Source organism: Diceros bicornis, chromosome 29 (assembly GCF_020826845.1).
Source record: "Diceros bicornis minor isolate mBicDic1 chromosome 29, mDicBic1.mat.cur, whole genome shotgun sequence".
In the NCBI taxonomy this organism is placed as follows: domain Eukaryota; kingdom Metazoa; phylum Chordata; class Mammalia; order Perissodactyla; family Rhinocerotidae; genus Diceros; species Diceros bicornis.
The window spans coordinates 2,880,303-2,896,966 of NC_080768.1; the positions used below are offsets into that span (position 1 = coordinate 2,880,303).

At 38.0% G+C, this 16,664-nt stretch overlaps 1 protein-coding gene across 1 annotated transcript in view; it reads right to left on the reverse strand.

The window, feature by feature from the left end:
* Positions 1-16,664, reverse strand: part of CSMD1 (CUB and Sushi multiple domains 1) — a 1,554,536-nt gene that overhangs the window by 119,492 nt on the left and 1,418,380 nt on the right. The window contains exons 49-50 of the mRNA XM_058524846.1: positions 15,342-15,488; positions 10,545-10,733 (exon numbers count right to left, since the gene is read on the reverse strand). Coding sequence (XP_058380829.1) covers positions 10,545-10,733; positions 15,342-15,488 — 336 coding nt within the window. The remainder of the gene's footprint in view (positions 1-10,544; positions 10,734-15,341; positions 15,489-16,664) is intronic.

Genomic DNA, 16,664 nt, shown 5'->3' on the forward strand with positions numbered 1-16,664 from the left:
CCACACCCTTCTGCTGTCTCCTCTTTTGTCCATTCTACATTTGGGAAAATCTTTTTAGTTGATTTCTTCATGTTTTCTATTATTTTGATTTCATGGGCTTCAAAAATCTCTCACTTTGCTCCCTAACATAATGCTTACCCACTTTTCAGAGAAAACCATAGACCCTTATAGACTCTTTAAGACTTTCAGGACTTAGAACAGAAATCCCCACTCTTGACACCATGGAAACTACCAGGCAGCTTGTCACATTGTGAGTCCCTTTGATGATCAACAGTATTGATACGTAAAGACAAATATATGTGTGTGTGCTTATAATTTCCTGTTTAAGGGTCATTAAAATGTATTTTTAACATGAATTTCTAAAAATAAAAGCTCAAGCCATATGCACAGCAGTAATCTTCAACCTGAAATGGCATTATTTCTCAATAATTCAAATTTAGAAAAATTTTTTTATAAACCACAACAATGGCCAATCCCTATTTGAGCAGATACATCTTCCTGGAAAACTAATGTGCACATGTGCTACCATCTGTCACCGTCATCGTGGGCTCAAATTCAGATGACACCAAAACAGCCTAAATGTCTCCAGTCCATCTGAACTCTGCTCTGTGGAGTTCACTGCCAGCATGTTATTTCCTACATTTATAATTTGCCCGTCAAATGTGCCCGATTATGGAGGCACCATCTAACTTAAAATAATGCGCCATATGCACAAGATCAGGACTTCCTGCTGTCCCTTTAATTGGGCTATTGTTTTCCTCCACACGACATTTGGAAATATCCAGCAAATGAAATACCCATGTATACTCTACTGGTCTGCTAACAAAAAAGAGGCATAGCAAACTATTCTCCCGACAATGAATTCGACATCCAATGATCTTATAAATTATTTTTAAAAGAAAATAATCAATAGGACCCCACAGAGGTTTCAGGAATAAAAGGGAACTGCACAGCGTCAAAATCCCACAGCCTCTAAGATCAGTTCTTCCCGAGTCTGTGTCTGCACAACCAAGATCAATTTTCCCTGAGTCTGTCTGTGTAAATCCAAACTATTATAATTAGGGATGAAAGAGTTTGTTTCTAAGCTTTTACATGGAGGAGTTCAATTTAATAATGTTCTCTATTAATTTGACCAAACCAAGAAGATAGAGCCAAAGAATATATCAAACTAACCCACAAAAAAACACCCTGCACTGAAACTGACAACAGAGATTTTGACAGTTAATTATAGCTGTCTAAAAAGCAGAGTAAAGATGAGCTTCAACGTTAGAAAATCAGTCACAGGATAAATTCATATGCCAAGGATGTCTTCTTTGAAGGAAAAATACATTAATACGGACTAGAAAATGGTCACCAAACTTTCTTTGTCACAGTCAAAATTATTTTGAAGAAAACAGTTCTTGGTGTGGTATTTATGTATGCATGTACCCAGGATATTTCAGCCCAAATTGAAAAACTATTGGAACAAACTCAGATGTTCCATTTGTGGGTCTCATTTTAACAGTATCCTAATTTTGATTGGGATGAGAAAGGCAGATGTGGCAGAGAAATGATGCCAAAAATCCGAACTTGTTTCTGTACTTGTAGTGAAGGCCTGAGGTTCTTCGGTTTCGACCCACTGAATCACATTCGTTAGCACAACTTGCTGAACAGCTGTGTATTCCTTCTTTAATCTGTTGCTTTCTATTTATTTTCATATATAAAAAAAAAAGCACAGAAATTGGAGTTGACAGGTTTAGGTTACTGGGAAAACTTGGAGAGTTGGAGGAGCCGATCTTGGAGGTGCTGTGAGATGGAAGAAGGAAGAGGAGTGGGATATTTTACGGAGAGGGTGACCACACGTGTGTGAGTTTACTCGGGCTGCCATAACAGAGTGCCACACACTCGGGGGCTTGAACAACAGAAACTATGATCTCACAGTTCTGGAGGCCAGAAGTCAGAGATAAAGGTATTGTCAGAATGGGTGCCTTCTGAGGGCTATGAGGAGGAATCTGTTCCAGGCCTCTCTCCTTGGCTTGCAGATGGCCATCTGCCACCTGTGTCTTCACACAGCCTTCCCTCTGTGCCCCAATTTCCTCTTTTTAGCAGGACAGCAGTCACACTGGATTAAAGCCCCACCCTAACAGCCTCATTTTAACTTGGTTACCTCTGTAAAGGGCCCTTTCTCCAAATACAGTCACATTCAGAGGTGCGGAGGGGTTAGGACTCCAACATATCTATTTTGAGGGAGGTACAATTAAGTCCATAACACCACGCGGTCATCAGAACAACCCTGAATTTCACAGTCACACACCAAAATCACATGGGTCTATGGGCTACACTATGCACAAGAATGTTCTGGTTTCTGGAAGCTATTCCTTTAACGTTGTTATTACTGTTTTCGAAAATTGAAGATAACATCACTCGTGGCTTAAGTGCAAGCTGTGTTTCTTCCCAACAACACCATTTATGTCAGAAATCTTATTAAGGAAGGCAGTTGGTGAGATGGTGGAGCCATATTTATTTATTCATAAGTTCATACCAATAGCAATTATGGTCCAGGCATTGTGCAAAATGCTGGGGATTCAATTGTAAAAGAAAATCTCTGACTCTAAGATTGGGGATTTTTAATACGTGTTCCTTACATATCTGCACTAAGTTCACATGGGGTGCTTGTAAAACTGCAGATTCCAGACTCCTTGACACCTGCTGAATCAGAATTTGGGTTGGGGGGGGGGGCGGTAAGTCAGGGATCTATTTCTTTAACTAGTACTCCAGATGATTCTTGTGAACTTTGCAAGTTGAGAATCACTGGTCTAAGGAGAAGAATCGACAGATGCACGAGGACCAAACGAAGTAGCAAGTGCTGAGACACAGGCACATGAGGGTGCTACGGGACCCAAGGGGGGGCACCTGAGTCCCCCTGGAGACAGAGGGTAGATTGCCTCAGGGAATTGATGAGGAGAAATTAAAAAGTGATTAACAATTCCACATACTGACAAGGGACATTCACTTGAGGCAGAGAACACCACATGTGCAGAAGCGCATGCTTGCCTACACGGATGTTTGAACTCCCCTGCGTCTGCCTTCAAGGCTCGGAGCAGATCACCAATTCTTTAGTAAGATGTCCCACCCTATCTGTCGCACTCTGCAGCTCTCCAGCACTTATCAACCCCTTCCTTGAACTGTTTACTTCTCTTCGACTTTTCAGCTCTCTCTACTTCAAGCATATTGGAAAGCTGGCTGCTTCAGGAACCTGCGCCTCATGGCTGCGTGCCCCGGGGATTTTCCCCACAGCACACTCCATGGGCTTGCTGTCCATTCTCACTCAGTGCAGCTGCTCTTTCCGCCTGGCAACTGACATTTGCAAACTGTCAATTTCACAGGTACAGTTTGCCGCTGAGGCTCTTTAAAGAAAGGCTGTAACCTATTCTTCAATGGCAGCCAGCATCTTAAACTGCACACAGGGCATTTTTACTATCTTCACTCCTCCTTGGCTTTTATGGATTTAGGAACCATCATTTCCGCATCCTGGAGTGGAAAGTTCGTGTCAACTCTTTGCTGTCCTCACCAATTCACTTCCTCGTCCCTTATGCGGGTCCAGAAGTGCGAGGAAAACACGTGGTCCTTCTGTTTGCTTTTGGAATATTTTGAGTACTCCATGTCAGGCTCATTTCTCAATGTTAAGCACATAAAACTACATCATAGGGATTTCCTTTAATGCAAGATGTACAGTCAACCTCTATTAGCCACTCTCATCAACAGGACTCTGGATTCTCTCATGAAAAATGATAACTTGGCATATTTTGCACCTTTCCTTTCCCAGGAAGGTCAACGGCTTCACATCACTGCTGCTATTATACAAAATTACCCTTTATGTAGAATTCCATTCACTCCAGCTTTTATTATTAACCACATACCAGACACAGACAGAAAACATGGAGTTTTGTGATACATAGTACGCCAGGCATGGACAGAGAAAATGCATTATTTAATTTACTGAATAAACATGCTGGATTTTAGCACATGATAGAGGAAAATTCTACTTCTCCCCTAAAATGTTTGAGATATAATTTGCAAACTATAGAGGATAACTGACATTGGCTGAATTATACTCTGCATTACGGCCTGATCCTGGCACATTGTTTAGATCAGAGGTCGGCAGACTGGCCCGCAGGTCAAAACCAGCCTGTGGCCTGTTTTTGTGCAGCTCACCAGCTAAAAATGGCTTTTACATTTTAAAAGGACTGTGAAAAACCTAAAAACAAAGCATATGTGACAGAGCCTGTGTACGACTCACAGAGACTAAAATATTTACAATCTAGCCCTTTACAGAAAAAGTTTGCGGGTGCCTCGTTCTGATTACCATGAGAAATGAGAGAAGCCTATTACCAGCTTGTGGCTTAAATATCATTGACTTTCATTAGACGTTTGTAAAGCTTCTGCTTGAAAACAAGTCAACAAGGACTTACTGCAGAAAACACTTATTGATGAAAATATGTTTGTATTGCATCAGCGTTCCTGTTCCATTGGGTGCCTGTTAGGACCGGGCGCAATGGTAAAGGTTTCATGTCAACTTCTTCATTTAATCCTTCAAACAGCCAGACGGGGGAGGACCCTCCTTCCTATTTACAGATGAGGAAGCTAAACCTCAGGGAAGTCAGATCACCTGTCCAGGGTCACCTCGTCAGTAATGTTGGGGATGGGAGGGTCCATGGCCACATTTTGCAAGTCTGACTGTGAAATCTCCAAGATCTAATCACTCAACTCAAATCCGGTAAGATCAGGAGCAAATGGGATAAACCTCAGCTGACAATGTGCTTATTTGGATTCATGACCTAATAAATTAGACTATAAATGCCATGATGACTAAAACCAGTATTCATATATGTGTACATATATATTCATACATACATACATATTTTCTTCTATATCATGACCTGTGATTTGATATTTTACAAAACAGATTATACTTAAATTTCAAGAAAGACTGCACTATCATCATGACAGGTAGGAGCTTGATCATTTCACAGAAACAAATAAATGTGTATGAAGAAAATCAAGAGGAGTCAAAATTACCTATGCATTTTATGCTCATAAGTAAAAGTTCTTAAGATTTACAAAATATCTCAATTAATTCATTTATGCCAGGATACCAAACTCATCCTCCTAAACTTTTGATAATGATGCTATTTTTAAAATTAAAAAAAAAAAGAACAGTTTCCTTCTGAAAGATGCCCTTTCAGCTGGTAGACATAATGTTTAGGGGGTACATGCATGGTCTAAGGAAATAACGGAGACTTGGGAAACTGAAAGACTTGGTTCAAATCCCATCTCAGATGTTCATTGTGCTTCTTGAGTGATGTCACCTCTGAGCACTAGCGTCTGTAGGGATCAGAGAGATTCCTAGGCAAACACCCAGCTTGGTAACTGACTCACAGCTGAGGCACACAAACCATCTCCCTCATCCCCCATCTCTTGCTCCAGCCATAGCCCTTACGTTAGCAAACACAGCATATATCAGCAGAGGTCAGGCATCTGTGTCTCTATCTTTTGTGTGTGTGTGTGTGTGAGGAAGATCAGCCCTCAGCTAACATCCGATGCCAATCCTTCTCTTTTTTTGCTGGGGAAGATTGGCCTTGAGCTAACATCTGTGCCCGTCTTCCTCCACTTTATATGGGACGCCGCCACAGCATGGCTTGACAAGCGGTGCGTCAGTGCGTGCCCAGGATCCAAACCTGCGAACCCTGGGCCGCCGAAGCGGAACGCGCGCACCTAACAACTTGCGCCACTGGGCTGGCCCCTGTGTCTCTATCTTAAAGTTCCAACTTTAGGAACAGAAGTTTAATCACATAATTTGTGAGGAAAATCATTTTGCCTACTCCTCATTGACTGCAAAATGCAAGAAAGCATAAACAATAGGCCACATCAACTCCAAGCAAAGGCTACATCCTACAGAAGGCTCTGAGAATCAGAGCTTTAAATAAATAGCTGCTTGGGCACTGCTCTCACTGTAACATGGGGAACTTGAAAGTGGTGCACTGTGATGTACCACTTTAACTGGATCTTTGAGATAATACAGAAAATTTCAGTTCTAATTCAGCCTTCTCTTCAGGATGAATAAGATTAGTGTATTGATAACGGAAACAGCGGCTTGGCAGAGCTTCTTGCTTTGCGGCAGGAAATGAAGCCTGAAGGACAGAAGGTACGCCTGGTTTTATCGAGGAGGATGAAAACCAACACAGACTTCCTGAGAGAAATAATTTAAAAGGTCAAACAAAGGGACAAAAACAACCTGAAATTCCCTGAAACTGATAAAGTACATTGTGGTTGCTGCATTTTTAACTCACAGATGATCAGCCGTGAAGCCCCCCATTTGTTAATCCCGTCCAGAATTGTCTAAGTGCTAATTACGAGCCTTCATGTTATCTTGGAACGAGCCTTGTTCTGGGAGAGGGTGTCCAGAATTGTGACTGGCTCTGCCTTGTGAGCTGCGGCATCCTGGGTGAGTCTGGGGAAGGTGCCCACAAATTTCCCTCCAGACCTAACAATAAAAATAGCTAGCACTCATGTAAAATCACAACCTTTACTCTAAGTTATTTCTGTAATCCTCTCAGCAATAGCAATCCTGAGAGCTAGATATCAAAATTCCTGTTTTACATGGCAGGACACGGCTTTAGGGAGGCTACGACTCCTTGATCATCAGGTGACTATTTTTCTCTCAAAATACCGTGCTTTTAAGACGCCACTGGCAAGATGTCAACGAAAATGAGAGAAGAAAGCAGACTCTGGCACAAGATAAATCATCTTTAAAGGAAAAAGAATCATTCTTGAATACATGTCTTAGAAAGTCATAGATTTATGGCTTTTTTTCATTCAAAATATTTACCAAACGCTACAAGGAACAGGGTGTTTTGCTGGCTGGCCTGGAGACCCCAGCACAGACACTGTCCCGTGATCAGTGGCTGGGGGCCCATAAGGAAATGACCTCCACACTCCCGGTTTGGACCGTGCTCATTTATTAAAAGGCAAATGTTGCATTTTCAGTAAACATTTCAAAATATTATTCTAGACAATTTTTTTAAAAACAAAAACCCACACCCTAATGCAGTGAGAAAATGTATAAATTGTACTTGCTCTTCTGTAAGATTAAAAGGAAAGCTCTTCAAATTATTGAGAAAAAGTATAATATCAACTCAAGAAGGATAAGTGAAATATGAAATAATATATTGAAATATGAAGTATATATTAAATGTACAGATATATTAAATAAATATTAAATATTAGGCTCCTAGTGCCACAAAGAGATAATTTGTCTATGTACTTTTTTTGTTATTTATTTTTCTCTTTTTCAAGTCCCCTACTTTCAAATAAAAATAATTAAAATAACTACAATGACCCCTGAGTTCGGTAAAAATTGTAAAATATTTCAACATTTGCTTCAGTAATTAAATTCCCAATTATTCCCACAGCATGGATTGCAGGATTTATAGTTGCCTTTGAACTGCTGTCAAAATGCTGTCAAAAGTTCTCAAATATCACTTGTTTTGCGGGAGAGCTAATTTAATTTGAAATTTATTGCCACAGATAGCACATTTAAACAAAATTACAATTTTATTCATTTGATTTGGTCCTTATAGAATCTACAAAGTAAAATCTCCTCTCATGAAAAACAAAGAATGATGTACTGAGTATCTTACACTAATTTAAGCTACAGCCTTCTTACTGATAGTTTTAAAAACTCTGTCTTCTCTGAGCCCCAGACTCTCTAGTGGATGCAGTTTTCCCACTTGTACCTGGAGCAGCACATCAAAAAGGATCTCATTAGCCTGCTTCTCTGACATAGTCTGTAGTTCAGTGAGTGGTACCACCATACTCTCAGCAATCGAAACCAAACACTATATGTCATCCCAGATTTCTCTCTCCTCCTAACTCTTCACACGCTTTCACAAGGGTCTGTGGGTTCTAGTTCCTAAATATTTTTAATACCTGTTTTCTTACAAACCTATTCTTGCTATATTTATTAAGGTCTTCGTCATTGCTCCAACACACATCTCTATAGCCTTCTAAGCAGCCCTGTATTCCAGACAGGATTCTGTCCTAGCATTCACCACACTGCTAGATGATCTGTCTTTCTAAAGTGGAGATATGATCGTACCTTTCTTGCTCTTTAATAGATTGACATCAACCACTGCAGAGACAGTGAGAGCTCCATAAACTTGCAGTTGGGGTCTTCCAGGACGGACCCTTGCTTGCTCCAATTCCTGTTCCCATAACTCCCCCCTCTTCACATTCTGACTCAGGTGTCCCAGGATGGAGAAAGATCCCTAACCTCTGCCCTACTTCCATTCAACACAGATCTGCTCTTGCTTAATGTAATACTGAATTGTAATTATTGAGTCACAAATCTGTCTCTCCCACTGGACCTTCAGAGCTTTAAGAGTTGGGACCATCTTATTCAGTGCGGAATTCAGAGATAAGCGTGAACTGAAATGAAAATGGGTATTTTCCTTCACACTTGCTTTAGGTCTTAAATCTGTAACTACAACCTAATCTACAAACATGAACACAAGATTAACATCACTTTGCCTCTATATGAAGGTATATGAAAGCACATATATTAAGAAATTGTACAGAGTATACTTCCTCTGTTAACATATACCTTATATCTACTTTAATTTTTGAAATAGTGTGTTCGAGGTCTATAGGTTTCAGAGCTAAAAACTTGTACCCTAATCCCTATAAATGTGCTCCATGGAGATTCTCATGTCTCAGCTTTATATCTAATGTAAATGTAATATCTTTGGGCAAAAATAAAATCACAGGGACTTCTGTGCTGACTTGAGTGGGAATAGTGTGATTTTTATGCATTTAGCTGATGTTGTTGCAAAATATTTTTCCCTTATGGAGTTCCAAGAATTTTAAGGAAAAAGTTCACCCAATCTTTAATTTGATGGCCTACAACTGTGAACAGTCATTAAGTCAGGATCACTAGATGATGACAATCCATCTCTATATGCTAACTTTCTTTGGACAAAATACTAGTTAAAAAAATAAAAACCTGAAATTATCCTCAATTATTTTAAAACAGAAAATGAAAAATTCTCTAAATACAATTTATCTCTCATTGTAAATTTCAATTATAAATAAAGATACCAACAACCAAATAAAAAATACCTTTCCCTTAATATTTGTATTTAAGCACCGAAGGAAAATAGCAATAAATCTATGGTAATCATAGTCTTCTTATTTTTAAAATCTTTTCAAATTTAGCCTAAAAAATGTTTTTCAAATTACAAGATTTTTTTTTTTAATTTATTTATTTGGTGAGGAAGATTAACCCTGAGCTAACATACATGCCAATCTTCCTCTATTTTGTGTATGGGACGCTGCCACGGCATGGCTTGACAGAGGCTGTGTAGGTCCGCACCCAGGATGTGAACCCTCGAACCCCCTCGAACTTTTGGCAGTTCTGCTCTCACTTTTTCCTTGTCCAGGTTGCTGTGTAGGTCACTACTTCTGTCACTGGCATTCTGTTCCCAATGCCAACAACACATAGCCCACGGGGCTACTCTCTGAGACATAGATTCTTTATCATAGACAGAGAGCAACAGAACATTTAAAGAAGATGAGAAGAATTTCTTCTTTTGAAAGAAAAGTACTCAGGTTTTAAAGAAAAAAAATCATCATTCCTAATGAAACAAGCTTACTGGATCTTCACGTTTATCTTACATTAAAGAAGAATTTCTGGAGGTAGAACATAAATAATGCAAGCTAAGTGTCTGATGAACTTCTTGTGGTTAAAGACAGGTACAATAAGTGTGATAAATATCTATTATTGTCTCAGAGCACAATACTAGAAAATCTAATATCTAATGAAAACAGAGAAAAAAGGAAATCTATATCAGGTTCCATTCATAAATCATAATTAGCTTTCAAAGACCAATATATTTCATTATGAATATAAATCTCAACAAAACAAAACTATGAAAATTTCATGACTTCAAAGCCTTCAATTAAAATTAAAATGCTTTATTTGAAAATCTGATTTTTATGCATATGATAGATAAAACGCAAAAAAAAAGGCATGAAATAGTGAAAATAACTTTAACAAGCCCTATATTTAAATGACCAAAAGAAAGTGAAATATACAGCGTATGGCTAAAGAATGAGGTTTTAATCTAAAATAAGGTAAATGAATTTTAGTAATTGATTTTTTAAATTAATACAACTGTCAAGAAAAATTACTTTGAATCTAAACTGGATAACACATTTCTTACTTCAAACTGAAACACAAGTAGTAAGTATTAGAATAACTCTACCCAGCATCTACTGGATGTTCAACCAACCTCTGAATTCAGGCTCTGAAGCTAAATCAAGCCCAGTGTAAATGTCAAAATTGTTTGCATGGCCAGTGGAAAGTTTAATTTGTCCTTTTATAAACCTACATTCAATTTCTCCTTACCTTTTATCCATAGTCACTGTTTCAGTAATTTTCAGAGTGTGATTAAAATAAGAACAATAAATTGAATTCAGGTTTGAAGATGAAAAACCACATTTCTTACCCTGGCACATCGGAGTGAGGGAATCCCATTGGTACATGCCAACGGGGTTCCGTCGACAGGTTGCATTGCTATGGCCGACCATCCGATACCCAGGCTTGCAAAAATAATGCACTTTACTTCCAACTGCGCCTGTGGTCCTATTTAAAACACCACCGTTCTTCAGGGTATGGGTCAAGCTGCAGTAAGGTGCTATGGGCACACAAACACACACACACAAATAAATAAACAAATAAATGACTGTTGCATTTCCCTTGGTAAGAGTGATACAAATGAAACATCTCTATTGTTGAAATAGTGAGAAATCACGCCAATATGTAAACTTGTTCTAAAAAGCATCCCAAAACACCAAACACTGGTGAGGATGTGGAGCCACAAGAACTCTCACTCATTGCTGGTGGGAATGCAAAATGGTGCCGCCACTTTGGAAGACAACGTGGCGGTTTCTTACAAAACTAAACATCCTCTTACCATACAATCTAGCAATCATGCTCATCGGTATTTACCCAAAAGAGTTGAAAACCTATATCCACACAAAAACCTGCACAGGCATGTTTATAGCAGTTTTACTCATAATTGCCAAAACCAGGAAGCAACCAAGATATCCTTCAGTAGGTGGATAAATAAACTGTAGTACATCCAGACAATGGGATATTATTCAGTGCTAACAAGAAGTGAGCTGTCAAGTCAAGGAGACGTGGAGGGACCTCAAACGCATATGACTAAGTGAAAAAAGCCAATCTGAAAATACAAACTGTATGATTCCAACTATATGACATTCTGGGAAAGACAAAACTATGGAGACAGTAAAAACATCAGGGGTTGCCAGAGGTTAGGTTGGGGAGGGATGAATAAGGGGAGCACAGAGGATTTTTAGGGCAGTGATACTACTCCGTATGATACTAATGATAGATACATGTCATGATCCATTTGTCAAAACCCATAGAAGGCACAACGCCAAGCGTGAACCCTAATGTAAACTATGGACTCCAGGTAATTATAATGTGTGAATGTAGTTTCATGGATTATAACAAATGGACCAGGCTAGTGGGAATGTTGATAACGGGGGAGGTTGTGCATGTGTGGGGGTAGGAGGTATTTGGGAAATCTCTGTATCTCCCTCTCAATTTTGCTGTGAACCCAAAATCTCTCTGAAAAAATAAAGTGTAAAAAAACAAAAGGCATCCAAAAAATCTAAAACCAAGGGTCAACTCTCTTATTTTGAAGTTTAGATTACCTGTAACTGTTAATCATGTGAAGGTAGGATCCTGACGTGCTGACTAAAATATTGTAAAGAATACATAGGATCACAGTAAATCCCCTCGCTCATTTCTCTAAGGCTGGTTACCCACTGAAATAAGCTTATCAATCACCAGAATAAGAAATGGTGAAGTGCTGCTCTGGACACCATACTTGAAACCAAAACATTCTCAACACTACAAAAAAGCATCATTAAAATGGAGATAATAGAAGAATACAACTTTTTGCAATCAAGGCCATTAACTTTTTCCTTGTTGCTGCTAAGTGGACCTTGTGAATTGTACAATGATGTAGACATTAAGCTTCTTTCTACCATATGGGATTTAAATAAGCTCTCTGAAGAAAATGCACTACTTCAGTTCAATAAAAGTCTTACAATAGCTTTAATCATTGCCTTTGTAGGGAGACTTTTTAAAATTAAAGACAGTCATTTGTTAAAATAACACAGTCTTACCTACACAGAATATAACATTTTGATGGCTAAAAGGCTCTGCATCTTATTTACACATTTAGAGAAAGAAACTCATTTTATTCTCCCAAGACCAGTTTCAATGCAGCATAAAATCTTATGAACTCCCTTCAGATGAATTAAAACAATCAAATAAAAAGAGCTTGAAGTACTGAAAGTTCGTGGTTCCTTTTGAAAGAAGACATTTTAAATGAGCCACTTCCCTGTGGGGGTTCCATGTACAAAGAACACACACACAGGTCTGCATGCTTAATGTTGAACCTTTCCTTAGAAATCAGTTCAGAAGAAACTTTCTCAAGGTTTCAAATCACAGCATTGCTCAGAAGCAATGCCATGTGTCTGGCCTCGATTGTTGTGTTGAGAGGCATCCTCAGAGAAGAGCCTCAGCTGGGTGGTCTTCTCAAGCACCATTTCATTAAAAAAAAAAGACTGATTTTTATTAAGGTAAAATCTACTAACTGTTGTAAGAAGCTCTTGATTCATTGCCCCATTTGCCATGGTATTTCCTACATCCAGTTGTTCTAGTCTATTTTGTAAGTTTTGAATGAACCAAAATAGTTAGTTTAGGGAAAGTATGAGTATAATCAGGCACCTGGGCTGCCATCTGCCCAGAATCATCGTGCTTGTGTGAAAAAAAAAAAAAAAGAGAGAGAGAGAGAGAATGAAAAGGAAGGAGAAGGAGCAGACTGTGAAGTCAGAGAAAAGGGAAAGTCTGAAAGACCCCTGACGGGGCAGTGACCATAGTTCTCGGGTGTCATCTGTGACTTCTGTCCTAGTTCAGTCTGTGAAGGGACGTAGTCTGCGGGATAGTAGTCTGACTCCACAGAGTCCGATAACTGTCTGTTTTCTTTCTTATTTACCATATTTCTTCTATCACAGGCTCTCAAGACAGCTCTTCTTTCCTAGCTCACCTAGACAAGACATGGAGGGGTCCAGAGGGGGAACAGCACAAAAGGAAATGGGACAATCAGAACACAGGGTCCCGCCTGTTCCATTCCTGGCTGTCGTAAGAATTAAGAGGACCAGTGTCCAATCCTTAAACTCTGCTGGTGGAGCCTTGGAAAAGCAGAGGGGTAGTAGGAAGACAGTCAAGCAGACACCCACGATGGGAGAAGGCTGGGAGAATGAGACATCCTGGAATTTCCAGTCTGTATTTTTGACTGTCCCAATACTGAAGCTTACATATACCTCATTTAGTATGGAAGGGACACTACTAGCTCAGCAACCACATAGCAGTTTACTGAATTGACTAGAACCACCATCAGACAGGCACTTGCTTTGTCTTTTTTATTTTCATTTTTCAATTACGTTGATTGGTTATATTGCTCTTATGCCCGGATGGCCGATAATTCCCATGTGGAAGGCAAGCAAAGATTCAGATGCAACGTGTGGTCGTACTATGGGCTGGTGCTCCCTTGCCCACACTGTTATATATCAAGGGCACTGTTATTCAATCACTGCTTTAAACTTACTGGTGATGAATTCCTAGCAGAGGTCATTGAATCACTGAATTTTAAATGAAAATCTGTTAAAAGATTATCTATATCGGTATCTAGACAGATAGATACACTGACAAAACATAAAACTGTACAGCATTCTCTGAAATTCTCCATTTTCCTACTCTTGCAGGACAGTTTAACACATGGAATCTTCTTGTCCTATGATGAATGAAAATATCCTTTGAAAGACAGAATTCAAGTTATAATCATATCACCAGGCTACTAAGAAATTTGCCACCAATAAAACAAGATAAATTACGTTCACCATGATTTCCCCTGCACTGTCCATTTTTGCTCACTGGAAATAAATTCAAACTATTCTAAAGGTCTGAGTATTATTTTTCAGAACAAGGACTTTGATGAACACAAATCCAATCATTGCTCTCATGCTCTCGTAACTCATTCTAATGGAAGCAATTTCGACTGGAAGCTCTTTGTTGATAAGCTTTCTGAATGGCTACTTTGAGAGAAGAGGAAAAAAACCAAAGGTCTGGGTGTATTTTCTTAAACTTTACAGAGGAAGGATGACTGAATTGCACACCCATTGTCCTCACATCAAGAGCCTTGCAGAACCTCTATGCTTCTCACCATTTCATGATGTCTACCAACTGGAGAGAGCTGAAATCTTATTCTTAAAACTACCAAGACTTTTTCCTGTTCCTGCCTCAGGATGTCGCTCATCACTGATGATGTAAAACACCAACACAGGAATAAGAAATCTTCTGTAAGATATACTGTTCAATTAAATTTATACAATGGGCATCCCTTAGAGAAATACATCTCAATTGTTACCATGGGACATTGTTGAGTGAGACATTGAAAAAAGTTTAGATTTTTTGCTTACTAATTAAAATATCTCAGGGAATTAAATTGTCTGTCTACTGCTTCTGTAGGGCAGTATTAACATTAGGTGTGGGTCAGGTCATATTGACAAATGTACACAGGATCTAATATATCATAAATGTGTTGACTGATTTAATTAATATAAATAACTACTGGCAGAGAATGATTAAAGTATATTGGAAAAGAACAAAATAATTTAAATGTTGATAAGAAATATATATATATATAAACATTTATTTTCTATGTGTTTATATGTGTGTATATATACATATATAGTGTGTGCATATATAAAGATAAAGAGACATACAGATAGATAATCAATAAGAAGACATACTATTAATAATAATTATTACCACTTATAAAATTAATAGCAATACGATTATCTCTTCCTGTTTGCTTCCTCAGTATTTAAATATATTTTAAAATTAATTTATATTATATTACTTTATCTTTTGGGAAATGTCTTTGGTTTCTGTGGTATGCAATTCAATGGTTTATGATTTTAGCAATAAATTTTTAAAATATTAATCAACAAATAGTTTATTTTCCCTAGCATAGTTTAGATATATCACTCAGAGTAATTTCCCATCATATTATTTCCACTGAAGTTAATCATTCATCTTCAGAAATTAGGTTTATATTATAAATCTGTATCTAATATTTGTCATTTAACCCAGATCACTTGTATTTAAAACACTTTTATAATAAAGCTAAACCTCACTCACTCACCTGCATAACGAATCTTGAATCCTCTTTTACTGGTGGCGTGATCGGTGGACCAGCGGAGAAATAACTGATTGCTCTTGCTTGTAAAATTTGATTGCTCAGTGTGGTTCCCACTTAAGACCACTAACAGGGGACTCTGACCGGAAGACCCTAAACAAAACAGAAAAACAACAAAGTTCAGATAGAAGAGAGCACCTACAGAATGCAGACTACTTACAGCTGTTAATTAAATTGGAGTCTAAATGCACAATACACAGCTATTTATCTCCAAAGTAGTCAAAACGTTCCAAATGAATAAAGCAACTAGTACTATATTCCTTGATAAAAAAAATAAATAACCAACCAAAATAATTTCAGATGCACATGCTATTCACACATAACGCTGAAATCAAATGAACCTTACCTATAAAATAGCAGTAATTGAGAAAATGGAAGTAATTTTTATTAGTAGTAGTATTTAGAACATTGTATGGATATGGGGAAATGGAAACTTTCATGCAATATTGGTGGAAGTACAAATTAGTATAATCTCTTTGGAGAGTAATTTGGTAATATCCAGTAAAAGTGAAGGTTTAATTATATTTCTATAAACTCCAGCACATGTGCACAAGTGTTATTTATGTAGCAAAACGTTTATTCCAGCATTGTTACTTACAGCAAAATTTAGACCCTAACTAGCAGTTTGTAGTTTTAAAAAAGAATTGAAAGTGCCTTGAAAAGAAATTCTATACAGCATTTAAAATTAATGAACTAGATAAACATGTGACAGGATAGGTCATTCTTAAAACAGCTTATTGACAACTGAAGAAATCTATTTGCAGATAAATATAAATGATAGCAATTGTGTAAAAATTCAAAATGTGTAACATATAGTGTGTGTGTGTACATAGGAGATGATAGATAGATAGATAGATAGATAGATAGGTAGATAGAGAAAGAATTACAAAAACATACACAAGCCTGACGCACCAGCTCCCACTTCACAATACTAATTCCCCCAGGGAGAGATGCAAGGGGAATTGTGCATGGGTGGAGCCCCTACATTTATCTGTACTCCTTGCTTCTTTAAAAAAACAGAGCTGAAGGTAATTTTGACAAAATCCTAAAATTCATTATATCGAGTAATGAGTCCATATCTATATTTTTTCTAAATTTTTAAAAGTTTAGAAAAGTTAATACTTGATATATAGTTAATATATAATCAACTAACATCACTCTTCTCATCATACCCTGATGAGAAATGTTTGTTAAGAGAAACGGCTTTACTGGATACAGAAGCTGCATACACACTTCTGTGTGGGTCTCACCCACACAGTGTGTCACCCA